Genomic DNA, 27,414 nt, shown 5'->3' on the forward strand with positions numbered 1-27,414 from the left:
TAGATCATCTCCACAAATTTCCATGCCACCAGCGCTGAGACTAGGATGAGGTTAGAGAGGCACTCACTCTTGGAGTCAGAAAATGTAGGGGTGGCCCTGGCACTTACCCTGCTCTGCCCCTGTCCCAGCCCTGCACACAGGCCTAGAGTAGTAGACACAGCTCCCAGAGCTTTGTGGAAAGGTAGAGGACAATAACCCACCATTCCCAAGGTAGCAGATGGGTGGAAAGGTAGGGGACCTCAGCCAGGGCAGGGTGGCTGAAGAACTCTAGGACCAGGACAGAACTTGCTCATTCCCAACACCAGTTGTTTAAAGATGATAGTGATTTCCGTGGCCTCTCACTGCCTTGCATTGGCAGGTATACCTCAATTTAGTATTTCTTTATTTGTTATCACACATTCTCTCCAGTGTTTTTATGCAATCATAAGATCAGCGTGCAGCCTGGCAGGTGCAGTCATTACTTCGGAGCATCAGTTTCCCCATCTGTACAGTGAAGTAATGAAAATACCTTGTTATTCCAATTGTCTATTGCTGTTTTCCATATTTCGGTGGCTTCAAGTGACCGCTTCTTAGTATATCTTTTGCTTCTGGGTTAACTGGCTCAGAAGGGCGCATCTTACTTGGGGACTCTCACATGATGGCGCCAGGAGCTGGATCCTCTGAATCTTCCTCTCTTGGGGGCTGGGTGCCCCTCTCCAGTGGCCTTATCCCTGGACGTCTTACAGCATGCTGGCCTCAGGGCAGACAGACTTGTTATGTTGTGATTAGCTTCCTCCAGAACTGTTTGCAAGAGGTTCAGGTGGGCTCTGCAAGGCTGTCTGTGAACCAGCCTCAGAAGTCATACAGCACCACAGTTGCCAGATTCTCTTTAGAAGGTCAGAGGCAAGTCGGAGGGCCAGCTCAGACTCAGGACTCACGGGGAGGGGGCCACATGGCATGGGAACACTGAGGGTGCTGCACCAGGGGCCTTCTGGTGGAAAGGAGCCACCACAGCAGCCGGTAGGGACTTTACAAGGAGTAAGAGCCAGCGTCTAAAGTGGTCTAAGAGCTGTGCCCTGCTGTGTCAGTGTGAGAAGTCTGGACACTTTCATGAAAGCAATCACGAGAGAAATGTCCTAAACCAGGGTCAGCATTCTGGCATGTTTGGAAAATCTAGTTTCATTAAAACAACCATCTCATTTGTTTATGTATTATTTATGACTGTTTTTCGCTACATTGGTAGAGTTGAGTAACAGTGACATAGACCTTAGGGTCTGCAGAGCCTTATAAGGAAACCTTTCCTAACCTCATCCTAAATGGTGGCATGGGCATGGATGCTGAGTGCTTTAGGGTTTTCTTATAATACATAAAAAATCTGTGGACTTCATGAAGCCTGCTAAGCTTCATCGCAGTGTGTCTTGTCTAAACTTGGAAGTCCCCCAAAGACCCCATGCCAGCCAAAGGAGAAGTCTGAGCAGGCATCAGAGGTCCACTGACTGTGTAGGATGGGACCAGATAACCTCATAGTTACCCTGAGATTGCCATCATCACATAACCCCACAATCAGTGCTCTTGTGCTGTGTTGATTGCATGATCTCTAGACCTGTGTTATCCAACCCAGAAGCCACCAGCCACAAGTGCCTATTTACATTTAATTTTAATCAGTGTGAAATAAAATGTGAAATTCAGTTCCTCAGTTGTACTAGGCATGTTTCAAGTGCCCACAGCCATGTGTGACTAACTGCTACCTTATTATACAACACAGATATGGTATGTCTCTGTCACCAAGGAAACGCCTGTTGAACAGCACATCTAACAATGCAAATCCCTTACTTATACTGCAGGTTCCACTGCCTCGTCCTTTGATTGTGTCTTGGTATTATCTTAAGATAGAGAGCATCTCAAGGGCAGATTGCCTAATTTGGATCAAATAGAGAGGCTTATAACATACTTGGGCACATCATCTTGTTTCAAATTTGCTTTCCCAGAGTGGTGGCACATGCCTATAATCCTAGCAGCTCAGGAGGCTGAAGAAGGAGGATCACAAGTTCAAAGCCAGCCTCAGCAACTTAGTGAAGCCCTAAGCAACTTAGCGAGACACTCTCTCAATACCAAAATTGAAAAGGAATGGGCATGTGGTTGGGGTTCAATCCCTGGTTCCAAAAAAAAAAAAGTGCTTGGTAACTTAGTGGTTGTTGGTTGATTCACCTCTTGGTGGCGTTTGTTGTAGAGAAATGGGCAACTTAGCAGGAGGCCATCTGATTCAATCAATACTCAAATCCCCTCCACACCATGCCCAGCGAATGAGCTCTGGACTCTGCTCGGAGTTCTTTTCTTTGCTTGTCCAGGGTCCTTGGACCCTCTGGGTGAAGGTAAGATGGCTTGATAAACTCTGCAGGTCTTATCACGAACTGCTGTGGGCACTGGTGCCAAACTGCTTTTGTAATAAACACCTGGTGTGACCTCAGGTGAGTTTCCTCAGCTTTCTATGCCTTCATTTCCTCCTCTATAAAACGGGAATGATTCCAGTACTTCCTGTCGTTGTCCTGAGCATCAGATGAAAGGATGTGCGGAAAGTACTGAGGACAGGGCCTGGTGGGGGTTCCTCTTGCTTCCTTCTGGTCCTCCTCTGAGGAACCTTTGCTGGCTGAGAAACTGTCCCCTGAAACAGCGGAAGGTGGAGTGTCTGGGAAAAAGCACTTTTCCTCTGCTCTTTCTTCCTCATTTGATCCAGCCACTGATCCTTGCCATGACCTCTGATCTCTGACAGAAAGAATAGCCTGGAAATGGTCAGATCTAGTGTGGACTTCAGGCTCAAGGACCACCAGGCTGTTGCCCCTCATAGTCTAATCCAGGCCAGTGTTGCTTTTGTTGACTTTGACTTCACATATCACTTTGGAGTTGTTTTGCCACTTTTTTTCTTTGTAGAAGGCATGGAGTAGTGAAGGGACTTCATTATGGATCACAGAGAGCTGGCAGGAGTGCCAGAATGAAGATTCCCAACCTCTGCATGTTTAGCTGCTTTGCTTTGCCTCTTACTTACCTGTTATGTATTGCATCGATGACCTGAGAGACACGTCTGTCCTTCATGGTGTGGTGGTGGTGGTGGGCGGGGGAGGATTAGTTAACTCTAAGTGGGAAGGCAGCAAACACCTGCACTCGGTTTAAGCTGGAGTCTTCCAGATATTTTTGGTCTGGAATCTTTTGAGATTTCAGCTTTATTTAGTCTTGGAAGTAGAGAAGACTCATTAGATTTTGAAATTATGTAAGCATGTTACCTACCTGCTAATAAAATATTCCAGATTTCCTCAAGTGAGAAGTGTGGGTGAGAGTAGCTCTTCTTTGGGCTCAGAGCCTGCTCCATTTTGCTTGGAGGGAGTTGGGGGAGGCATTGACCTCCACTCCAGTGTGGTCTCGGGAGTGAGCCCTGGTGTCTGTCCCAGCTCCCAGACTCAGCACACTGTCACTTACACCCACTGGAGGGATCCTAACCCAGCTCACCCAGCAAAGCCCAGCTCATAGCTGGCAGCTTCTTTCTTGTGATTTTCAGAGCTAAACACAAAGTCCTGCCAGCAGCTGGTTTAGTTTCTTTGCAGCTCCAGGAGGTGTGTTGATCCTCTAATGGGGACTGGATGTGTTATATATTCGTGACTTATATTCCACCTGCATCCATCAGGGCCCCAGGGGAAACATGCAGTAAACAAAATAGGATTGAAGAAGGTTGGTCTGTTTATGAAGGAACCAACACAAAGAAGTAGATGGGGTCTAGGCAGGACCCAGGGGCAGTGGAGACCCTGGGACAGCAGCAGAGCTGTTCTCTACTCTCTCCTCTTCAGGTCCAGGAGTGTTCTGGGAGCCCGAAAGGAGATTTAGGTAAAGTTGGTACTAGTTCAGGAGTGGGGACATATGGCCACAGAGCCAGTCAAAGGCAAGTTCCCCCAGGGCCCTCTTCTGTGACCCACTAGGGCACCCCACTAATCAAACCCAGTCAGGGGCCAGAGGTCATGAGAGTCCCTTGCCTTGGTCTATAGAAGTCAGTCTCTTGAGAGCAGAGGAGGATCCAGAGGGACAAAGGGGATCCCTCCAGCGCCCCACCTCAAAGAGAATTCCAGGGACTCCTGAGCAGAAAGAGAAAAGAAAAACTTTCTAAATAAAGAAAGCACATGGGTTGGGGTCGTGGCTCAGTGGTATAGCACTTGCCTAGCATGTGTGAGGCACTGGGTTCGATTCTCAGCACCACAAATAAATAAATGAATAAAATAAAGGTATTGTGTCCATCTACAACTTGAAAAAAAAAAAAAAAGCACACAATAAATAAGAGCTTATCCTTCTGTGGAACCCTTCTATGGAACAATGGCTACTTGGATGTTTGTTTTTGCACTGCTCCCTGGCAGCCACGGCAGAGGGGAGGCCCAGTGGGCTGCGTGTTCGCCTTGTGCCTACAGAAGGAAGGTTGACTGGAAAGCACAGTGACCTGGCTTGTCCCCAGGCCCACTTCATGCTCCCTGTCCCAGCTTTTGGCACTGATAGGTACCAGAGGGTTTTGAAAGGGTCCAGGTGCTTCTCTTTCTAGGAAGAAAAGAAAGGCAGCATCCCTAATTTGGGAAAATGCTTTCTTTCAGGTTTGAAGGAGGATTTTCAGATGGATGTTTTTAAGATCCTGGCAGCCATCCTGCATCTGGGCAACGTGCAGATCACGGCAGTGGGCAACGAGAGATCCTTAGTTAGCGTGAGTGCTGTTTGTTTGCCCTTCCTGGGTTGGAGGGTTGTGGGAAGCCGGGCTCACAGCTGAGCTGCCTTTTCATTAGCACCATGCACAGTTGGACCAGCTGGGTAGACTGGTTTAGCAGGAAGGAGGAAGCAAGGGTTTCCTGGGGTTGGCTTCAAAGAATAAATCTTCCTCCCCTTGTGATGGGGGCAGGGGTTCTCTGGTTTTTTGTTTTTTTTCCCTTTAATTCAACAGATATTTTTGAAGTACCTACTCTGTTCCAGGGACTCTGGAGAACAGCATTGAACCAAATAAGAATCCTGTCGTAGAACTTGTGATCTGGGGAGGGAGGGCAGAAGGCATAATAAACAAATACAGGTTCCAGGATTGGTTACATCCATCATGAAGGAAAATAAAGCAGGGTTGGGGTGCAGGGCAGTCATGCCTATTTTGTAGGGTAGTCAGGGAGAGCCTTTCTGATAAAGCGGTTGCGGGCAGAGGCCCAAAGGAGATGATGATGCAAACCCTGCCTGTATATGGAAGGAGAACTTTGGAAGTAGAAGAAGCGGCAAGTGCCAAGACCCTCAGAAAGGAGATGGTGTCTGAGTAACAGAAGCAAGTCAGCATATCCAGAGAGCAGGGAGTGTGAGGCAGGGTGGCAGATGACACCAGGAAGGGGGAGTGTGTGTTGCAGACCATGTAGGATCTTAAGGGCACTGCACAGCTTTGGACAAAAGGCTACGTCCTAACACCTGCTCCAATCCACATCACAGGGCCAGCTTCCTCTCTGAGAACATATTCCCATGTAAATTCTGCAATAGTTTTCTCTATTGAATGGACACAAGATAAAGATTAGCACAGGTCTGTTCTGCAACAAATTTTATGAGCAGAGATGCTGGGTAGGGGGCATGTTTGGTTAGTCTCATCAATGTCCATATGAAGAAGAAAACGAAATGAACAACATGTAGAAAAAATACATTTCCATGAAGCACAAAATCACCTCACCTTTAAGGCTTTGTATTACTATGTCTGCATCAACTCTGGTTGCCATAATCATACCCTGGGTGACTTAACCACCAAAGTTTGCTTTCTCCCAGTTCTGGAGGCTGGAAGTCTGAGATCAGGGCACCAGCAGAGCTGGGTTCTGGTGAGCATGCTCTGCCTGGCTTGCAGATGGCTGCCTTTGCCTTGCATCCTCACTTGGTGGAAAGAGCAGGCTGCTGTCTCTTCTTAAAAGGGTGCTAACTCCATCATGGGGACCCTACCCTCATGACCTCAGCTAACTCTAATTACTTCCCAATGGCCCCATCTCCAAATATCATCTCATCGGTGGATAGCTTGCGTGTATGAATTTTAGAGGGTACACAAACAGTCCATAACCATGTCTTTATTTGCATCCCCAAAATAACTGATGGGAACAGTCAATAATTTTGTGCAACCTGTGATTTCTCAACTCTCTGGCATCTGCAGTTTAGGGAGAAAGAGTCAGGCAGAGCAGAGCATGCACTCTGGCTCAGTGCTTTGAGCTATTGCCTATGGCCAGGAAGTAATTCTTCTCCTCCAACTCTTTCCCCTCTATCCCCTCAATGTCCAGACCTCACACGGTGGTTGATTCTCAAATGACTGTAAAGGTGGGAGAGGTGACACCAGCCTGTGTGAGAATATAATGTACTTGAGGAGGCAGCTCCCCCTGTTTCCTTGCTGATTTATCTCAGAGAAGCTGAGCTTCTGCCCCTTTTCTTCTCAAACTCTCATAGACTAAAAATGTGATTTCCCCCAAAATATCATCATGTTAAGCTCTATTTCATGAAGTTTATCATAAAGGTGGCATTTTGGAGGAGAAATTAAAATTGGTAGACTACAAATTCTTTGGTAAGTATTCTAAGAATCTTTGTGGAATATTACCAATCTTAACCAGATGCAGCAGTGCACACCTATAATCCCAGCTACTCAGGAGGCTGAGTCAGGAGGATCCCAAGGTTGAGGCCATCCAAGGCAACTCAGCAAGACCCTGTCTTAAAATAAAAATTAAAAGGGCTGAGATATAGCTTGATGGTAGAGGACTTGCCTAGCACACATGAAGCTCTTGGTTGAATATCCAGTACCAGAGAAAGAAAGAAGAGAGAGAGGTAGGGGGAGGAGGAAGGGAGGGAGGAAGGAAGGAAGGAAGAAAGAAAATAAATTACCAGTCCCATAATTATTGGTCTAGCTTTGGTACACACATATAACTCACTTATATCAGGCACTTAGAATGTTGGACAAATTAAATTCACATGAAGCCATTTTTTAAAAACTGTGGCCTCTTTGCATTTCCTTCCCAGCAGAACCTATAGCTGAATTTTTTTTACTTAGAAGGTTTGGTTCCTTCTTAGAAGGAAGGAAACCAATGACTCTGCCAGTCCCTCCCCAGAGAGGAGATCAAGCACACCAGTTATTGTAGTGTTGGTCAGAGGGCAGCTGGGTGGACAGCGAGAAGGTCTTCCTCCCCGGATACCGATGCTTTTAAGAAGTGATCACACGGGTATGCTGCTGGGCTGAGTGGGAAGTTCCCCTGCCTGAGACCATCCATGGTGCTCAGTGGCACGGCATCACGTCCCCATGCCAAGCTGCAAGAGCCCACAGTCCACACTGGCTGAAGACAAATGGGAGCTCCTCTCCCTCTCCCTGTCCGCTGGCCACTAGGTGGCTTTCATGCCCAGGCCTGGGAGAGGCGTAAGAGTCTTTGGTGCATCCAGGATAAGTCCCCCACCATAGCCTTCATATTGACAGAAGAGCTCGCCCAGCCGAGGGAACCCCACCAGCTTCTGTCTGCCACGACACCTGGGCACTCCTGGGCAGCCCACCTAGGTAAACCCCTGACCTCACCAGGTGGGCTAGTGAGTACACATCCTGACAGGTGGCCTGGTGTGGTGCAAAAGGATGAGAGAGGACGGGTGGTTGTGTCCGTGTGCACGGGAGCAGGGGCCATGGCTTCCACAGCCGCCATCACTATTGATGTTCTTTGACCAGAATGAAGAATACCGGTGGGCCCAGCATCACAGCGGTGGTGCCTGCTCAGGGATGAGTGCAGGATCTGTGTCACTAGGGCCCCTCCTGATTTGCTCCACTACCTTAGGCCTGGTCTCCCTCCTGCCAGTTCTTCCTTCATTCTTACACAGGCCCAGGTGGGGGCCAGAGGCAAGGCCCCGGGCTGATGGGGTGATGCTACTTTAGATATCTGGGCAGTCCTGACAAGGTTTTGCTTGCTTTTAAAGGCGGATGACAGTCACCTGAAGGTGTTCTGCGAGCTCCTGGGCCTGGAGAGAAGCAAAGTTGCTCAGTGGCTATGCAATCGCAAAATTGTCACAACCTCTGAGACAGTGGTGAAACCCATGACCAGGCCCCAGGCCATCAACGCCAGGGATGCGCTGGCCAAAAAGATCTATGCTCACCTGTTTGATTTCATTGTGGAGAGAATTAACCAAGCATTGCAGTTTTCAGGCAAGCAGCACACTTTTATTGGTGTTTTGGACATTTATGGGTAAGATTCTCTTCAGTGAGCCTGTTTTTGTTTTTTTTTTTCCTCACTTAAATGTCAATGATCACTTCCTTCTGTTTCTAATTTTGTGTTTTGCATGGTTATGAAGATGGGGTTCTCTGTTTTCCATGTGTAGACTAAGTACATTTTCTTGGGTCATGGTATCTTTTACTTAGAATGCATACATAAATGTTAAATTAATCCTGGCCAACATCAAGGGTTCACAGAACGCCAGTACCCATAGGTTTCCTTGTAGTTTCTCTCCAAGTCCTTAAACAACATGATGACTGTCCTCATTTTAGATCTGCAGCAATCAAAGCTTAGAAAGATTCCATACCTTGTTCACAGCTGTCCCACTGGCAGGAGAGTCCAGTGCTGTGAAGGCCTCTTCTGTTTCCCCCAGAGACCCCTGAGGCATAGAGCCCTGCAGTACTTTCCTGGTTTGCAGAAGTGACAGCCACAGCTGGCCAACTCCTGGCCATGCTGTGGTGCCTGAGACTGATTCAAACCCAGGCTTTCTCACCTGCACCCACCTGAAGAAAGCCTTTCCCAAGTCAGGATGATAAGCTCCACCCCTTCTCCCCAAGATCTACACCTGGTCTCACCCTGGACTTTGTTCTTTTCCTTTTCTCTACCCGTCCTGCTTTTATGAATCTCAGATCCGGCTCCAGCTGAAGATGCCTACAAAGAGGCAGAGTGGAAGCTAGCATGGAGCAGGGCTCGAGGGGCTTGTCACCACCCAGGCTTCTGTTTGTCAGCAACTGGCCTCAGATGCCCAGCCCTCGTTCCTCCCCCAGGACCATCCCCATCTTCTCAGGGGGAGAGGGGGAAAGTTGTCCCATGAAAAGCATCATAGAGTATTCCACCTAGACTGGAAGTCCCCACACCCTGGTGACAATCAGCTCAATTGCCCCTCCCCACATAAAGGGAGAGCTGTGCCTGGGACGTCATGCCCCTGCTGCTGCCCACAGTGGACATGGGGAGAGCCTTGCCCTTGAGCTTTCACCCAGATAGAGTCAGCTCTTCCCTCAGCTGTTTTAGGAGAGACAATGCCACAAGGGAGTTACTGTTTAATTTAGACTCTAATACATATGGCTCCCAATTAATAGTATATGTCAACAGTTATAAAATACTAATACATTACTGGGAGGGTCTAGTGAATTATTTACCTTACCTTGTTCAAAGAAAGAATTTGAGCAGTCAATAAAAATTTAAGTAAACTTTTAAAAAGTCATAGTCTGGTTAAAAATAGTCTCTTTCATTATCATGGGAATTTATGACTAATGTTATTTCCTATTCTGTGTTTTGAAACTGACTTTGAAAATAAAGGCCCATGCCTATAATCCCAGTGACTCAGGAGACTGAGTCAGGAGGATAGCAAATTTGAGGCCAGCCTCAGCAACTTAATGAGACTCTGTCTTAAAATAAAAAGTAAGGGCTGGGGATGTAGCTCAGTTGGTAGAGTGCTTGCCTTGCAAGCACTAAGGCCCTGGGTTCAATCCCCAGCACCGCAAAAAAAAAAAAAAAAAAAGTAAAAAGGGGTGGGGGTGTGGCTCAGTTGTAGAGTACTCCAGGGTTCAATAAATAAATAACAACCCTTAAGGATATATTATTTTGGGCTGAGGAGATAGCTCAGTCAGTAGAGTGCTTACCTTGCAACCACAAGGTCCTGGGTTCGATCCCCAGCACCACAAAAAAAAAAAAAAAAAAAAGAATATATTTCCTATTTTCATCCAATAAACAAACATTTGCCGGTTACTATATTGGGCCATAATTGGGGAACAGAATAGATGCATGATCCAGGCCCTCTGGAGCCTTAGTTTTAGTGGGTAGGCAGACAGGTAAGTATATACAGGGGTGATGGCTTGAAGGAGTCAGGTGTGAGTGTGTTGGAGGTGAGCAGGGACAGGGATGGGAAGGAATAGTGAGTGAGGAGAATGACCAGCAGGCCAGACCCAGGTCCACCCAGCCTGTGGACCACTGAAATAAATCTGGTTTTTTAGCTAAGTGAACAAACCTGAGAGATTATTTGTGAATTCATAACAACTTTTCACATGAAAATTTATGATTTTAATTTAAAATTAAATTCCTCTTCAGAAATTACAAAAGTCACATGCTTGTGCCACCCGTGAATTCATGGTAACCCTCCAAAACGCAAGCACACCCTCCAAGGGGCAGAGCTGCAGCCTGGAGTGAATCTTTCCCTCTTTCTCCAACATGCTTATATGCAGACTAGCCCCTCACCTGTGCAGACCCTGCAACTTCTGAGAGGTCAGCTTGACCTGGAAATAAGGAAGCCTTGGAGGACGAGGAAACTCTTTATTCTTTGAAAATGAGTAAAGTCAAGTTGCGAGCTTTGAGGTTTAAGATTCAAGTGAAACAAAGGCTGTGACTTGTTGGTCCGTGGTGTGTTTATACTGGTTGGTTGGAAAGAACTGGGTCAGGGGATCAGAGCTACAGAGTTAGCTCCGTCATCCCCAGCTGTGTGTCCCTGAGAGAATCACGGCACCTCTCCAAACCTCAGTTCCTGTGTCTGTGAGACGGACCTCTCTCACAGGGTTGCTGTGAAGATCAAATGGAAAATTATGAAGGACCTTGAAGACCATATGCGTTGTTCAAGTGCAGAGTGCTGGTCTAGTCAATGCGCCTCTGGCATTTTAAATCACAAGTTTAGGTCTTTGCATGAGTTTTGTTTCCAACTTCAGTTCAGAGTTCATGAAAATAATCATTGATATTTGACATTCTGCTTTGTTCTGAAAAGTCTTGCCCTTGGTCTGGCTGTGGACCTTGGAGCATAATGAGGCCCATTTGATTTTCCCCCATCTCTCCTCCATGTCCACATCAGCCTCTAGACTTCTGGACCATGGAGGATGAGGTGGAATAGGGCTGCCCTGACTCCTCCTGAAGTTCTCTAGAGGACAGTTCAGGCCCTTAACCCGCCAGGGAATTCTAAACTGAGCCAAAATGGCTCAGTCAAGTGAGACTCCAGGGTACACATGGTTGGAGCTGGCAGAAACCTCTTGGGATTAGAGTGATTAAGAAAAAAGCCTTTGAAGGCACCAGGAACTGGGGACAAATCACCTTTCTGGCAGTACTTGTTGGGCCTCACCAGAGTCACGTTCTCTTCTGACCCTCGTGTATGGTGGGGTCAAGGAGTCCTTCACATGGGGCGGAGTTGAGGTGAAAGGAGGTGATGTGTGTGCATGCTGACACCTAAAAGCCTCAGCCAGTTCCTCCCAGCAGGGTGCTCCTCTGGCCAGGTGACAAATTTGGGGCTTGTGCTTTGTTTGGCCTGCACCATGTTTTACAGAGGGAATGATTCACCGAAAAGTCCAGATTTCTACCCTTTCTTGAGAATCAGGTGATCTAATTTCCCAGCCTACCTTCATCCACGGCTGCAGTTGGCAGGAACCAAGTAACAGCTGCCCCTAGGACAATCCCATTTGCCACAGCCCCTCAGGATTCGCTATTGTGTGATATCTAGCCTGTTTCCCATTTGTGCCTCCTGCCTGGCTGCTCCAGGCTCTTGAGTTTGCAACTCCAGGGCAACCTCAGAGACAGCTATGAAAAGCCTGAAAGAGGAGGCAGGACCTTGTGCACCCTGCCCCTGATGGGGTCTGAGGAACCATAGGATATTAGATGACCTTACCTTTTTCTTCCAGGAACTGCAAGAGCTAACCTTGGGGAGGGAAATTCATGCTGCCTCTCTGTGCAGTGGGCAAGGAGGGGGGATATAGGACATACTTGGTTTTCTCACTGAAAGCTTGGACACTCCTTTCCAGCACACAGCTGAGTTTGATCTCAGGCAAGTTTTGGATTAAAGGATACATCATATTGTGACATGCCTGTTTAAACATCTGGCTTTGAGTAGGTGTTTTGTACATAACTAGATTCCCTTTTGGAGATAATGAGGATAAAGGTGACTTATTTATAAACTTCCAGGATATTAAAAATGGAAGCCTAGAGGTATATTTAAAACTTGGAGAAAACAATAAACTTTTAAGCTCTGATATTTGTTAGAAAAGAATATAAAACCTCTGGGTTCAATCCCCAGCATCACACACACACACACACACACACACACACACACACACACAATTTGCCTATAAATGAATACATGTCCTTTTTTTTTTAACTTTGTTTAAACTCTGTTTCAGTTTTGAAACCTTTGATGTGAACAGCTTTGAACAATTCTGCATCAATTATGCTAATGAAAAACTGCAGCAACAGTTTAACCTGGTAGGTGACTTTTCTACCTTCTTGGGACTCGTTCTCAGCCCTGAGCAGGGAAAGAGGCCTGGTTTTCTTTCCTCTTCAAATTTCCTGATCCTCAAGGGAGCCACATGCTGAATTTCTGTGCCACCTTGTGGCCATATTTTGAAATCTCACCCTCCCGTCTTCCATTTCAACCTTTCAGAGCCACCAGCCAACTTTTGAGCTTCTGGTTGTCACCTGCCCTTCTTGGATAGACTCTCTATGCAACCAGGATAAACTCTTTAGTTTCCTGAAGGCTCCACTGTCTTGTGAGCCTCTGTATGTTTGCATCTGCCTTAACCCATCTGCTCCCATCCTTTCCCCATTGCTTCATCTTCACTGGGAGAACTTGGGCTTGTCTTTTGAGATTTAATCTCCGTGAGGGCCTTCTCTGCTGCCTTCTGACTCCTTGGGGTTAGGAAACATTATTATGTGCTTGCTTCTACCACATGGAATTATCATTGTTTGCATGCACATCTCTAAACAGACGTGGGCACCCAGAGAGGCCAGGACTTGTGTTCTTTATCTCTCCCCCTCCAGTGTCAACCTCAGTGCATCAGTACTAACAGCAGATGGCTGAGGGATATGGGAATGAGCTTCTGCAACCTTAATTTAGAGCAAGTCGTAAGTGGTATCTTCCTAATTACAATATCAAATATGCCTTCTGCTGGAAAGAGACAAGAGATGGATTCCAATTTTTCCCACAATGGGAAAATTCATTTATTCAAAAACAAATTTGCTGAATGTAGAGTATGTATTCCAGATACTGAATTGAGTGCTGAGATACAAAGATGAAGAACACACTTAAAAGCTGTTAACTATGTGTTACTTATGGATATTTGATACTGCTACCTATATTAAATACAACTGTCACCTCTCAAGTAAGTTCCCTGAATGCAAGAATTTTACTGAATTCATTTTTGAATCCCTAGCAGCACTTATGCCTTATTCCTAACCAGAGATCAATGAAATGAAAGGTTATCATTCTATGTTGGCTCCACCACAAGCTAGTGTGGTATTTTTATGCCGGAAGAGCCACGTGGAAAGCTAGACTGCTTTCATCATTAGCATTGTCCTTTAGCTTCCATCCATTCGGGATGGAAACTCCATAGAGAGTTTGATTCCTATCCAAAATAGAAATCACATTTTAAACCCTGACATTTATTCCAAGGAAAGGCTTATCACTGTTAGTACCCAGCATCCGGGCATTTCATTCTTCTACACAAGCATCCAGGAAAAGACAGCATGACATTGGGGACAGCATGGGCTTTGGCTTCCAGCCCTCTTCTCCTCCTTCTTTGTGTCCTGTGTCAATGAGCAGACCCCTAGGAGGGGCATTGCCCTCAGGTCAGCACTTGATGCCTGCTGAGGACTCTGTCTCTGGGCTGTGCACCTGGCTGCTGCTGGGCCGCACCGTATGCTCCAGGAGGCTCAACAGGAACGACCCAGAAGTGAACTCACCACCCTGCCCTCTTAGCCTGCTCACCCTCCTACCTGCCATGCTCCTTTTCTAAACTAGCACCGTTTTGACCTGTGTCCTGAGCCCACCATTCATCCTATCCTCTTCCCTGTTCCTCATCCCTCCCCCTCCCCCAGTCCTTGTTTTGTCTCAGCCACCAAAGAACACTGGGCTGAATCATATTGCTTCTGTCTTGCCCTCTTCGAAGTCACCCCAGGTGTCATCATGACCTTTCTGCTTTTTCCCTCATTGGCCCTAAGCCACAGGACCTCTGGGGAGGACATGAAGGCCGTGCATAATCTGATCTCTGCCATCCTCTGCCTTCTCATCACCTCCCCATCCCTGCTGTACTCTACGGCCTGTGCAAGGTTCACCTCTCAACCGCCTATTGAGGCCCCGAACCATCCCCACTGGGATCCTGCTGTAGGAACTCTTCTTTTTGCTTACTCCCCTCAGCCAGCCACTTGCCGGTCACAGCTTCTTTTGTCCTCCAGAATGAGCCTGCCCTGTCCTCTAGGAAGCCTCTCTGATACCCTCACGGCCCCAACAAGTAGTCAACACAGATCTCTAAGTTGTGGGCTTCCCAAAACAGCCATGCACAAGCATCCTCAGAGGGCTGCCCCTGCCCGCCACCTGCAGCCGGTCTGCTCCAGACCAAAGAGGTTGGATCTGCTGGGAGCGGGAGGTGCTCCAGGGCCACACTGAGAACCATGCTGTGATGGTGGTGACATGAGGAAGATGGGACCCACTAAGAGTGGGTGGGAGAATGACAATTGCACCCACATTGGGAGCTCGGGACATTGGTCCTCAGAAAGGGTGGTTGCCAACAAGGGTCTTTCTGTTTAAACTTAAACGTTCAATCAACCCCTTTATCTAGTTTCCCAAATGCTTGCGCCCTGCTCTTTGGGCACACACTCCAATATTCTTCTTTCTATATTAATTTTTGGACACCCAGCATGTCTTTAAACTTGAACAAGAAGAATATATGAAGGAAGATATCCCTTGGACTCTGATAGATTTTTATGACAACCAGCCAGTTATTGACCTGATTGAAGCAAAGATGGGCATTCTGGAACTACTGGATGAAGAATGTTTGGTAAGTTTAAAAACAAAATTTTTAATGATCTTATCTCTTTTTTTTTTTAGTAATATTTGTAAATTCCTGATGTCTTGCACAACTGATTAGATATTAATTCTGGGATAGCAATCATAGCAGGAACCCAGGGCCAGGTGGACCTCCCTCCCTCAGCACATGCACACCACCCTTGGGCAGCAGACAGGACATCTTGGGTGATGTCCAGCAAAGAGGTGGCCTCGGAGGCTGCCCCCCAGTGTACTTCGTATACACAGTAGCCATGGAAACAGCAAATGACGCCTGCTGTTGTTAATGACTCACAAGAATGGAGTTCTCTCTTCCCGGTTCTTGTGAGTCACCAGGAGGTGTAGCTGGAAAATCAACACTGTCTGATCCTGAAGAGGCCGCCAGGAGTGGTCCTGTTATTTTTACCCTGTGGGAGGAACAGCTTCACAGTGGGTCAGCCCAGCAATGTTCCACCAGAACAATCCCCAGGGAGTGGTCATGTTTTTGGTATAATTGATGTATTTTGATGCTTAAATATAGTTTTTGTTTCTTTTCCAAAGATTTATTTGTGTTAAAAATAATGATAAAAAGTGAAAAAAAATAATGGTGATAACACATTTCTTCTTAGAATTCTCAGTTCTGAGGTTCTTCTCACAAACTGTCCTTTCTGGTGCCACCTGCGCTTCAGCCCTTACAGTACATAGGATTAAAGGGCAGGCATCAGGGCCAAGGTTCCAGAATGATCCACAAGGCACAGGGTGCCAAGGCCCAAGAAACTGCTAGGAAATATTTGTATCTATTCTACACAGGTATTTCCTAGGAGAACAGAGCCATGAACACCTAATGCAGGAGTCACTTAGACACAGTGGGGTATTGAAGTCACAGAGTTTGGGGTGAATTTAATTGATAGTGTCAAAATCACCAGTATCAAGAACAAGTTTTACAAGAAGCTCAATTTGAGGAGGTAAGATCTTAGTTCAAGGTGGTAGTTTCTTAGTTAAGAAAACCCATTTTCCTGAGGTAGACCCAGTCAGGTGTGAGTCCTGTCCCACTTAGCCAGAAAGGAAGCTCCTGTCATGGAACCCATTGTGTTTTTTGTTTGTTTGTTTGTTTGTTTGTTTGTTTTGTTTTTAATTTATTTTTATTGTTAACAAATGGGATACATGTTGTTTCTGTTTGTACATGGAGTAACAACATACCATTTGCATAATCATACATTCACATAGGGTAATGAGGTTTGATTCTTTCTGTTATTTTTCCCTCAATTGTGAATTGAGCAGCTATGAACATTGATGCGGCTGTATCTCTGTAGTATGCTGATTTTAAGTCCTTTGGGTATAGGCCGAGGAGTGGGATAGCTGGGGCAAATGGTGGGTCCATTCCAAGTTTTCTAAGGAATCTCCACACTGCTTTCCAGAGTGGCTGCACTAATTTGCAACCCCACCAGCAATGTATGAGTGTACCTTTTTCCCCACATCCTCTCCAACACCTATTGTTGCTTGTATTCTTGATAATCGCCATTCTAATTGGGGTGAGATAGAATCTTAGTGTGGTTTTGATTTGCATTTCTCTTATTACTAAAGACGGTGAACATTTTTTCATATGTTTGTTGATTGCTTGTAAATCTTCTTCTGTGAAGTGTCTGTTCATATCCTTAGGCCATTTATTGATTGAGTTATTTGTTTTCTTGGTGTAGAGTTTTTTGAGTTCTTTATATATTCTGGAAATTAGTGCTCTATTTGAAGTATGAGTGGCAAAGATATTCTCCCATTCTGTAGGTTCTCTCTTCGCACTGCTGATAGTTTCCTTTGCTGAGAGAAAGCTATTTAGTTTGAATCTATCCCAGTTATTGATTCTTGCTTTTATTTCTTGTGCTATGGGAGTCCTGTTAAGGAAGTCTGATCCTAAGCCAACAAGTTGAAGATTTGGACCTACTTTTTCTTCTATAAGATACAGGGTCTCTGGTCTGATTTCAAGGTCCTTGATTTATTGTGAGTTGATTTTTGTGCAGGGTGAGAGATAGAGGTTTAGTTCCATTCTGCTGCATATGGATTTCCAGTTTTCCCAGCACCATTTGTTGAAGAGGCTATCTTTTCTCCATTGCATATTTTTGGTCCCTTTGTCTAATATGAGAAAATTGTATTTATTTGGGTTTGTGTCCATGTCCTCTATTCTGTACCATTGATCTACCTGTCTATTTTTGTGCCAATACCATGCCATTTTTGTTACTATTGCTTTGTAGTATAGTTGAAGTTCTGGTATTGCGATAACCCCTGTTTCATTCTTCCTGCTAAGGATTGCTTTAGCTATTCTGGGATACTTATTCTTCCAGATGAATTTCATGATTGCTTGCTCTGTTTCTGTAAGGTATGTCATTGGGATTTTAATTGGAATTGCATTGAATCTGTATAGCACTTTTGGTAGTATAGCCATTTTGACAATATTAATTCTTCCTATCCAGGAACATGGGAGATCTTTCCATCTTCTAAGGTCTTCCTCAATTTCTTTCTTCAATGTTTTGTAGTTTTCATTGTGGAGATCTTTTACCTCTTTGGTTAGTTTGATTCCCAAGTATTTTATTTTTTTTGAGGCTATTGCAAATGGAGTTGTTTTCCTCATTTCCCTTTCAACTGTTTCATTGCTTGCATATAAAAATGCTTTAGATTTATGTGTGTTGATTTTATAGTCTGCTATTTTGCTGAATTCATTGATGAGGTCTAGAAGTTTTCGGGAGGAGATTCTTGGATCCTCTAAATATAGAATCATGTCATCCGCAAATAGTGACAGCTTAAGTTCCTCTTTTCCTATTTGTATCCCTTCAATTTCTTTGGTCTGCTTAATTACTCTGGCTAGAATTTCGAGGAGAATGTTGAATAGAAGTGGTGAAAGAGGACATCCCTGTCTTGTTCCCATTTTTAAAGGGAATGGTTTCAGTTTTTCTCCATTAAGAATGATATTGGCCATGGGCTTAGCATAAATAGCCTTTACAATGTTCAGGTATGTTCCTACTATCCCTATTTTTTCTAGTGTCTTCAGCATGAAGGGGTGTTGTATTTTGTCGAACGTTTTTTCTGCGTCAATTGAAATAACCATATGATTCTTATCCTTAAGTCTATTGACATGATGGATTACATTTATTGATTTACGATGTTAAACCATCCTTGCATTCCAGGGATGAACCCCACTTGATCGTGGTGCACAATTTTCTTAATATGTTTTTGGATACGATTTGCCAATATTTTGTTAAGGATCTTTGCATCTATATTCATCAAGGATATTGGTATAAAATTTTCTTTCCTTGATGTGTCTTTGCCTGGTTTGGGTATGGGGGTGATATTAGCTTCATAGAATGAGTTCGGTAGGGTGCAATCCTTTTCTATTTCCTGGAATACTTTGAGAAGTATTGGAATGAGTTCTTCTTTGAAGGTCTTGTAGAACTCGGCTGAGAATCTGTCTGGTCCTGGGCTTTTCTTGGATGGTAGATTTTTAATGGCTTCTTCTATTTCATTGCTTGATATTGATCTGTTTAAATTATGTATGTCTTCCTGGTTCAGTTTGGGAGGAGCATATGTCTCTAGAAATTTGTCAATATCTTCGGTAGTTTCTATTTTGTTGGAATATAGATTTTCAAAGTAGCTTCTCATTATGTTCTGTATCTCAGTGGTGTCTGTCGTGATATTTCCTTTTTCATCACAAATTTTAGTAATTTGAGGCTAAGGGTTTGTCTATTTTGTTTACTTTCTCAAAGAACCAACTTTTAGTTTTGTCAATTTTTTGAATAGTTTCTTTTGTTTCAATTTCATTGATTTCCACTCTGATTTTAATTATTTCCTGTCTTCTACTACTTTTGCTGTTATTCTGTTCTTCTTTTTCTAGGGCTTTGAGCTGTAATGTTAGGTCATTTAGTTGTTGACCTTTCATTCTTTTCTGGAATGTGCTCCATGCAATGAATTTTCCTCTTAGTACTCCTTTCATAGTGTCCCAGAGATTTTGATATGTCGTATCATCGTTCTCATTGACCTCTAAGAATTTTTTTATCTCCTCCCTGATGTTTTTTGTTATCCATGTTTCATTCAATAGCATATTATTTAGTCTCCAGGTGTTGGAGTAATTTCTGTTTTTTATTTTGTCATTGATTTCTACTCTCAGACCATTATGATCTGATAGAACACAAGGCAGTATCTCTATTTTTTTGCATTTCCTAAGGGCTGCTTTGTGGCATAACATATGGTCTATTTTCGAGAAGGTTCCATGTGCTGCTGAGAAGAAAGTGAATCCATTCGTTGATGGATGGAATATTCTATATATGTCTATTAAGTCTAGGTTATTGATTGTGTTGTTGAGTTCTATGGTTTCTTTGGTTGGTTTTTGTTTGGAAGATCTATCTAGTGGTGACAGCGGTGCATTAAAGTCACCCAGAATTATTGTGTTGTGGTCTATGTGATTCCTGAAATTGAGAAGGATTTGTTTGATGTACAGGGATGCACCATTGTTTGGGGCATAAATATTTACTATCGTTATGTCTTCCTGATTTATGGTTCCCTTTAGCAGTATGAAATGTCCTTCTTTATCCCTTCTGACTAACTTTGGCTTGAAGTCCACTTTATCTGATATAAGGATGGAAACCCCTGCTTTTTTACTGAGTCCATGTGCATGGTAGGTTTTTTCCCATCCTTTCACCTTTAGTCTGTGGATGTCTTTTTCTATGAGATGCGTCTCTTGCAGGCAGCATATTGTTGGGTCTTTCTTTTTAATGCATTCTGCCAGTCTATGTCTTTGGATTGATGAGTTTAGACCATTAACGTTCAGGGTTATTATTGAGATATGATTTGCATTCCCAGTCATTTGTCTTATTTTTGGTTTTTAAGTTGGCTTGGTTTCTCCTTTGAGTGGTTTTTCTCTAAGGTAGTTCCTCCCTTTGCTGGCCTCCATTGTTGTTTTTCATTTCCTCCTCATGGAATATTTTGTTGAAAACATTCTGTAGTGCAGGCTTTCTATTTGTAAATCCTTTTAACTTCTGTTTATCATGGAAGGATTTTATTTCATCTTCAAATCTGAAGGTTAGTTTTGCTGGGTATAGGATTCTTGGTTGGCAACCATGTTCTTTCAGAGCTTGAAATACGTCGTTCCAGGCCCTTCTAGCTTTTAGAGTCTGGGTTGAGAAGTCGGCTGCTATCCATATTGGTCTCCCCCTATATGTAATCTGATGCTTTTCTCTCGCGGCCTTCAAAATCCTATCTTTATTTTGAATGTTAGGCATTTTCATTATAATGTGCCTTGGTGTGGATCTGTTATGATTTTGTGCATTTGGTGTTCTGTAAGCCTCTTGTATTTGATTTTCCATTTCATTCTTCAGGTTTGGGAAATTTTCTGAAATTATTTCATTGAATAGGTTGTTCATTCCTTTGGTTTGTATCTCTGTGCCTTCCTCAATCCCAATAATTCTTAAATTTGGTCTTTTCATGATGTCCCATAGTTGTTGGAGATTCTGTTCATGATTTCTAACCATCTTCTCTGTTTGGGCAACTTTATTTTCAAGATTCAATATTTTGTCTTCATTGTCTGAGGTTCTGTCTTCCAAGTGGTCTAGTCTTTTGGTGATGCTTTCCATTGAGTTTTTTATTTGGTTTATTGTTTCCTTCATTCCAAGGATTTCCATTTTTTTTTTTTTTAGAATCTCTATGTCTTTGTTGAAATGATCTTTTGCTTCCTGCACTTGTTCTTTCTGCTTATTGGTATTATCATTCATTGCCTGCATTTGCTCTCTTATCTCATCCTTTGCTTCACGAATCATCTTAATCATGTATAATTTGAAGTCCTTTTCTGACATTTCTTCTAACATACTGTCATTGGATTCTATTAATATAGAATCTAGATTTGTTGGGATCATTTTCTTCCCTTGTTTTTTCATGTTGTTCATGTATCTTCCCCTCTAGCAGTACAGATCTGGGGTATTGCAGATTTCCCCTATAGGCTTATAGTGGCCCTATAGGTTTCCAAAACCCTTTTTTTAAGGGGAGATCAATATTAGCAGTGCCCAAATCAGACACTATGCAATCCTAGACCAAATAGCCCCTATGAGGACAATAACAAAATTGTCATAATAAACAGAATGAGTTCAAATATTATCTTCAGTAAAACAAACAGATTTGCAATAAGGTCTGCAGTTTCAAATGGAGGACAAAGAGGATGCAGAGGGATGTAGAATGTGCCTGTTAATGGGATAAGAAAAGAATATACAGAAGTTCTAGATAATAGAAAGGGTGAGAGTATAATCAAAAGAAATTGGATGTTAGCATGCAAAAAAGGGAGAAAAAGGTTCTGAAGGAACAGTTAAACAAAAGGAAAAGAGAGCAAGAAAAGTAAAGAAATAAAAACTTAAAATTGTTCAATAAGGAGAAAAAAGAAAATCTACAGTATAACAGTCATATAGTAATGAAACCTCCCAGAGTTCAGTAGCCTGATGCATGAGAGGTACCTGACAATGAGCTTCAAGTCTCCAGCAGGCGTCTTAGGATGGGTTTTGCCCCATCAAAAGATTGGAGCTATGGCTTCCAGGATTATCCAAGATGGCTGCTCTGGCTTCGAAATGTGTTGGCGAATGGGGAGCTGCAGCTCAGTGTGTGGATGTGGTCAACAGGAGGTCCTGGAGGCAGGATGCAATTGGTTAGGCAGGGGTCCTGGAGGTCGGGTGTGTTTGGTGTGGTTGTGGGATCCTGGAGGCCGGGTGCAATCAGTCAGTCTGGGGTCCCGGTGATAGGGCGCAGTCAGTTGGTCTGGGGGTCCTGGCGGCAGGGAGCAGTCAGTCGATGTGAGGGCCCGAGAGGCAGGGAGTGATCAGTCGGGCTGAGGGATCCTGGAGACAGGGCTCAGTCAGTCCGGCCAGGGGTCCTACAGGGCCTGGCTGTTGTCTCAAAGTGGCAGCAGCCACATGTAATCAAACCTGCAGGTACTGTAACAGTGAACTTGCAGGCAACAGCAGGCAGCTGGCGCTCCACCGGTGGTGGGCAATCAGTTTGCTGACTGTTGTGGGACGATCGGGAGGTGAACCTCGTGCGTTGGGTGATGGATAGGTGTAAGGCAGGTGAAGGACAGGTGAATGGCGGATGATAGGCGCCTGACAGTGAGCAATCTGCACTCAAAAAACACGTTGATATGCTGACAGACTGCAAGTGATCACAGCAGACAAATGGGGTAAACAGCAGGGGATCGATAAGCAGCAAAAACTGCCTTACCAAGAAACAGATATCCTCTGCTTAAAACCGGAGTTATGGAGCAACAAGAATTGCAGCCTCCCTCTAGTCCACCATCTTGGATCTCCCTCCCATTGTGTTTTTCCTGAACTCTGAGACTTCTTGGGGAAGAATCACAACATGTTGCCCATTTTATTTATGTGATGATGATTATTAGTCATCAAATAATTTTTAAAACTACCCTAAAGATTATTAAGATCAAAGATAGATTAATGTCAACAGGATTTTGTTGTTGTTGTTGTTTTAATAAGAGGGAAGAGTTGGATGTGGTGGTGCACACCTGTAATCCCAGCAACTTGGGAGGCTGAGGCAGGAGGATCACGAGTTCCAGCACCAGCCTCAGCAACTTAGGAAGACCCTAAGCAACTCAGTGAGACCCTGTGTCAAAATAAAAAATAAAAAGGTCTGGGGAGGTGTTTCGGTGGTAGACTACTCCTGAGTTCAATCCCCAGAATCAAAAGACAAACCAAAGGGAGGGCCTCCTGTCTAGATCAGGTTTTTCTCGTCCCTATCGTCTTTCATCTCTCATTTGCTTTTCTTTTCCAGTTACCACATGGAACTGATGAAAATTGGCTTCAAAAACTGTATAATAATTTTGTCAACAAGAACCCCTTATTTGAAAAACCTAGAATGTCAAATACGTCCTTTATCATCCAGCACTTTGCTGATAAGGTATGGCGAGGTCTTGCGCACTCTCTGCCCAGGCCAATGCAGCTTCCCAGAGGTGTGGTCAGTGACTTTTCTGGTGGGGTTCAAGTCACACGTAGCATGTAGCTTTGATGAAGGATAAGTGTGCAAATGTGTCTAACTAATGATGCTTGATTTATTTTTATTACATGCTTATTTTGTTTTTATTACAAAGTACATCAAGTCTCAACTGTACTGCTTTAAAGACAATTGTCATTAATGGATTTCATTTCTGATTTTTGGAATTTTGATTTTTGACGTTTGCTAAATTCATTAACCTCTTACAAATTTGTTTTCTCTATAAATTTGTGATAATCAGGACAGAATAATTGATTCCAGGGATGAAAACTATTTCTTTTTGTGTGTGTGGTTTTCCTTTTTCATTAAACCAGAGTATCTTTATCACAGTGACAACATAGGGTAACTCGAGGTGGTCAGTTTTCTACTTCATCTTTGTTTTCTATGCAGCTCCTTTTTTTTTTTTTTTTTTTTTTTTTTACTATGCAGATGTTACTTTCATAAAGAGAAAAATAATTTTTAAAATCTCTTCATAGAAAGTTTCTAGAAATAGAAGGAAAAAAGAAAACTCACCATAAGTGCCTGCCCCGAATGCACATTCTTGTTTGCTTTCCTTCCTTGGGGGACTCCTGCTCCCTGTACACTTCCCACTTGCTTGCTTGGGGCTGGAGGAGAGGACAATAACCTTGAAAGGCCAGAGTACAGTTAAATATGATGTAATGCTTAGAGTCTTTGAGATGGATTCCTGAAAAGATGCCTATAAGATGAATAATGATATGCCAAATTAAATTTCCAACTGTCATTCATAATGTCAGGGTTCTGGTCCTGTGGGGAAAAGGGAAAAAAGAAAAGATCAGACGCCACAAAAATCACATATGAGATGTAGTTCAAGGGTCTAGCTCTATACATAGTTTCTATACATTTACTTCTCTCATCTACTAGTTCCAAGAAGTGCTCTTTTAAAAGAACTAGCAGCATTTTGGATTATGGCTTGGTGGGAAAAACCCCCACACACACTAAAGGTTAGATTAGAGTCTGGATCTAATTAGTCAAAGGAATAAAATCCTACTGAGAGCAAGGTAGCTAGGCTTAGATGCAGCAACTTGACCCAGGGTCCCCAACAGAGGCACCCAGCTGCCTGGGCCACTGTGCCTGCAAATGATCTCCCTCGACCTGCAAAGCTCTACATTGGGTAAACCTTTGTCCATTTATACTAGTGTCTCTCACCACCATTCGGGAAGAATTCTGCAACAATCCATGCACTTCGTTTGTAGGAGAGTCTTTACAAACAGTCAGTACTCCTGGTTCCTAACCCAGCAGCAAGGACCCTTCCTCAACCCGGGCCACCAGGCAGGGTCCATACCAGGAGACCCTGCTCCAGAGCTCAGCACCCCAAAGGCCTGTCTGCTCAGAGTCGACTTTTTTAAAAATTTTCTTTTTGCAGTGGTGGGGTTCAAACACAGGACATTTCACACGCCTGGCAAATGCTCTACCACTGAGCTACACCTGCAGCTTTAAAACTAATTTCTGGGCTATTTTTAATTTGTGAAATATATCACATATTAAATGTTAAAATCCAGAGGCATAAACTATGGGGTTTTGAATGTTTAGACAGCCACCCAGGATTTGCTTGAGGAATTTGAGAAGCCTTCCTAACAGGAAAGAGTGCATGGAGAGTTTTTCCAAGCCAAATTCAAGCATTGCAAGCATTTACCACTCACGGCCCGACAGTGAGGGCTGGGCAGTGCCTCGCAGCTCAGGCAGAGGGTAGTTGTTTCCTTTCTTCCATGTCAGTGCTGATTTAGGAAAACATTTCTATGTGACCCAAGGGTTACCACTCAGTTTCTTCCTCCTGCTGGTGGCTTCACAAGCAAAAGCAGCCCTAAACCAGGTTTTCTTGCATGAACTGCACATGCTACAAGAAAGGACTGAGGGCACCCACGGGTGAGTGCAGTGTGGGCAGTGTACGGCGGGAGCATCTGGGTCTGTGTATCAGATGACCATTCAGGCTTCCCAAGGCGACCTGGAAAGGGATTGTTTTGATAAACAGGAATCTCCTTGTAAGGTTGCGTTTATAAGTCATTTTATTAAAGTTTCTTTAAAAAGAGAGGCTTGGGATAGAGCCCAGAAAGAGGGCTTGGGGTAGAGCCCTGTGAGAGAACCTGTGCTTAGTATGTATGAGGCCCTGGGTTCAATCCCCAGCATCACAAAGAAACAAAAAAGGAAGGAAGGAAAGAAGGAAGAGGAAGGAAGGAAGGAAGGAAGGAAGGAAGGAAGGAAGGAAGGAAGGAAGGAAGGAAGGGAGGGAGGGAGGGAGGGAGGAAGGGAGGGAGGAAGGAAGGGGAAAAGGAAAGAAAAAAAAGAGAAAAGGAAAGAAACAAAACCAAACTTAGATCCTGTCTCTTTGAAAATAACTAATCCCTTTGTCTACATAGGTAGAGTATAAATGTGAAGGTTTCCTTGAGAAGAACAGAGACACTGTCTATGACATGCTGGTTGAAACCCTGAGAGCAAGCAAGGTTCGTAGAATCCTAAGGGGTAATGAATATTGTTCATTATGTAACTGACATGGGTCTAGATGTATTTCAGGAAAGAGAAGAGGGAGGAGAGGATGGGGTACACATATGCCATCTGGGAAACAGCAAGTTTTGGCTGGCTCATAGATACAAAAATAACTTGGGTTTTTTTGGTGCCCAGGGGCGCTTAACCACTGAGTCACATCCCCAGCCCTTTTTTAAAATGTATTTTTGGTTTGTTCTAATTCGTTATACCTGACTATGTAGAATGCATTTCAACATATCATATATAATGGAGTATAACTTCTCATTTGTCTGGTCATACATGATATAGAGTTACACAGATCATGTAATCATATATGTATATAGGGTAATAATGTCCAATTCATTCCATCATTCCTACTCCCAAGCCCCCTCCCTTCACTCCCCTCTGCCTAGTCCAAAATACCTCTATTCCTGAACCATAAACACACACACACACACACACACACACACCTTATTGGGAATTAGCATCCGCATATCAGAGAAAACATTTGACCTTTGGTTCTTTAGGATTGGCTTATTTTGCTTAGCATGATATTCTCCAGCTCCATCCATTTACCTACAAGTGCCATAATCTCATTCTTCTTTCAGGCTGAGTAATATTCCATTGGGTATATATACCGCAGTTTCTTTATCAATTCATCTGTTGAAGGGCATCTAGTTTGGTTCCATAGGTAGCTAGTGTGAACTGAGTTGCTATAAACATTGATGTGGCTGCATCACTGTAGTATGCTGATTTTAAGTCCTTTGCCCAGTCCTTTAAAAAAAATATATTATTTAGAGACAGGGTCTCTCTGAGTTGCTTAGGGCCTCACTAAACTGCTGAGGCTCACTTTGAATTTGCAATACTCCTGCCTCAGCCTCCCAAGGCACTGGGATTTCAGGCATGCATCACCGTGCCTGGCCAAAAATAACTACTTTTTAAATTGGGCATAAACATGCTTCTAGAAGCTGAAAGAATTATAAATCAATTCTATGTAAATCAGAAACCAAATGTGCAGATGCCAGAGAGGAAGGACAGCTAACCCAATCAGAGAATCACAATTCACTTTCAATTTAGCCATTCACACATGTAGATAGCACTTTCCATGTGTCAGGTGCTGTCCTAACTTCTGGGGATATGCAGTGAGCAAGCCTGGAGGGCTCCTGCCCTGGTGGAGCTCAGGGCCCAGAGGGAACAACGCCCCTCTAGATGGACATGTAAGCCAGCAGGTTTGGTAGGTCTAAGATAACGAGAAATCATGCTGAGGGAGGCATGTCAGGAAGGGCGTGCTGCTTGACATGTGTAGGGTCCTCAAATCCACAACTCCCTATGATGAATAGGTCACCAAAAGAATGACTTGTGGCTTCTTCTCTTTAGATATTTCCTTATGAAATTTTGAGAATAAGGATATTTCATGCATAAGCCTTTGTTTCTGTGACTTGAGTATTATATTTATTTTCCCTCCTTTTAAATATCCTAGTGCATTGTTGATATTCAAGCTTTTTGGCAATTTCCCAAAGGAGCCCAGGGACTTGCACAGATGATCATAAATAAATGCCAGGCCATGACAACTGGAGTTATTAAAGTTGGCTTATTATGGAGCAGTCAATATTGAAATGAACTGCATCTTTTGTTAAAAAAAAAAAAGTTGATTTAATTTACCAGTAATAATTTACTCAGCTCCAAGCTGAGTACCCACAGGGTCCAGTCTAGAAGATGTTGGTGAAACAGAAATGGGTGTATCTACTGAGCACACATGGGAGCTTCAGTTCATGGATTCCCAAGGGTATACAAGGACACATTAGGCAGAGTTCTGCCTGGAAGGACATCATCAATGTCTGATTTAAAAGAATGAAACAGATTTCCTTCAATTTCTTTCTTTAGTGTTCTGTAGTTTATACCCAAAGGACTTAAAAT

General features: G+C 43.8%; 1 protein-coding gene across 2 annotated transcripts in view; it reads left to right on the forward strand.

The window, feature by feature from the left end:
• The window catches only part of Myo5c (myosin VC), a 92,238-nt gene that overhangs the window by 21,885 nt on the left and 42,939 nt on the right, over window positions 1–27,414 (forward strand). For both annotated transcript variants that reach the window (XM_047540793.1, XM_047540795.1), the window contains exons 9-14: window positions 4,602–4,708; window positions 7,942–8,207; window positions 12,362–12,443; window positions 14,873–15,013; window positions 22,798–22,923; window positions 25,392–25,475. In XM_047540793.1, coding sequence (XP_047396749.1) covers window positions 4,602–4,708; window positions 7,942–8,207; window positions 12,362–12,443; window positions 14,873–15,013; window positions 22,798–22,923; window positions 25,392–25,475 — 806 coding nt within the window. The remainder of the gene's footprint in view (window positions 1–4,601; window positions 4,709–7,941; window positions 8,208–12,361; window positions 12,444–14,872; window positions 15,014–22,797; window positions 22,924–25,391; window positions 25,476–27,414) is intronic.

The sequence above is a fragment of the Sciurus carolinensis genome, chromosome 2 (assembly GCF_902686445.1).
Source record: "Sciurus carolinensis chromosome 2, mSciCar1.2, whole genome shotgun sequence".
NCBI lineage: Eukaryota > Metazoa > Chordata > Mammalia > Rodentia > Sciuridae > Sciurus > Sciurus carolinensis.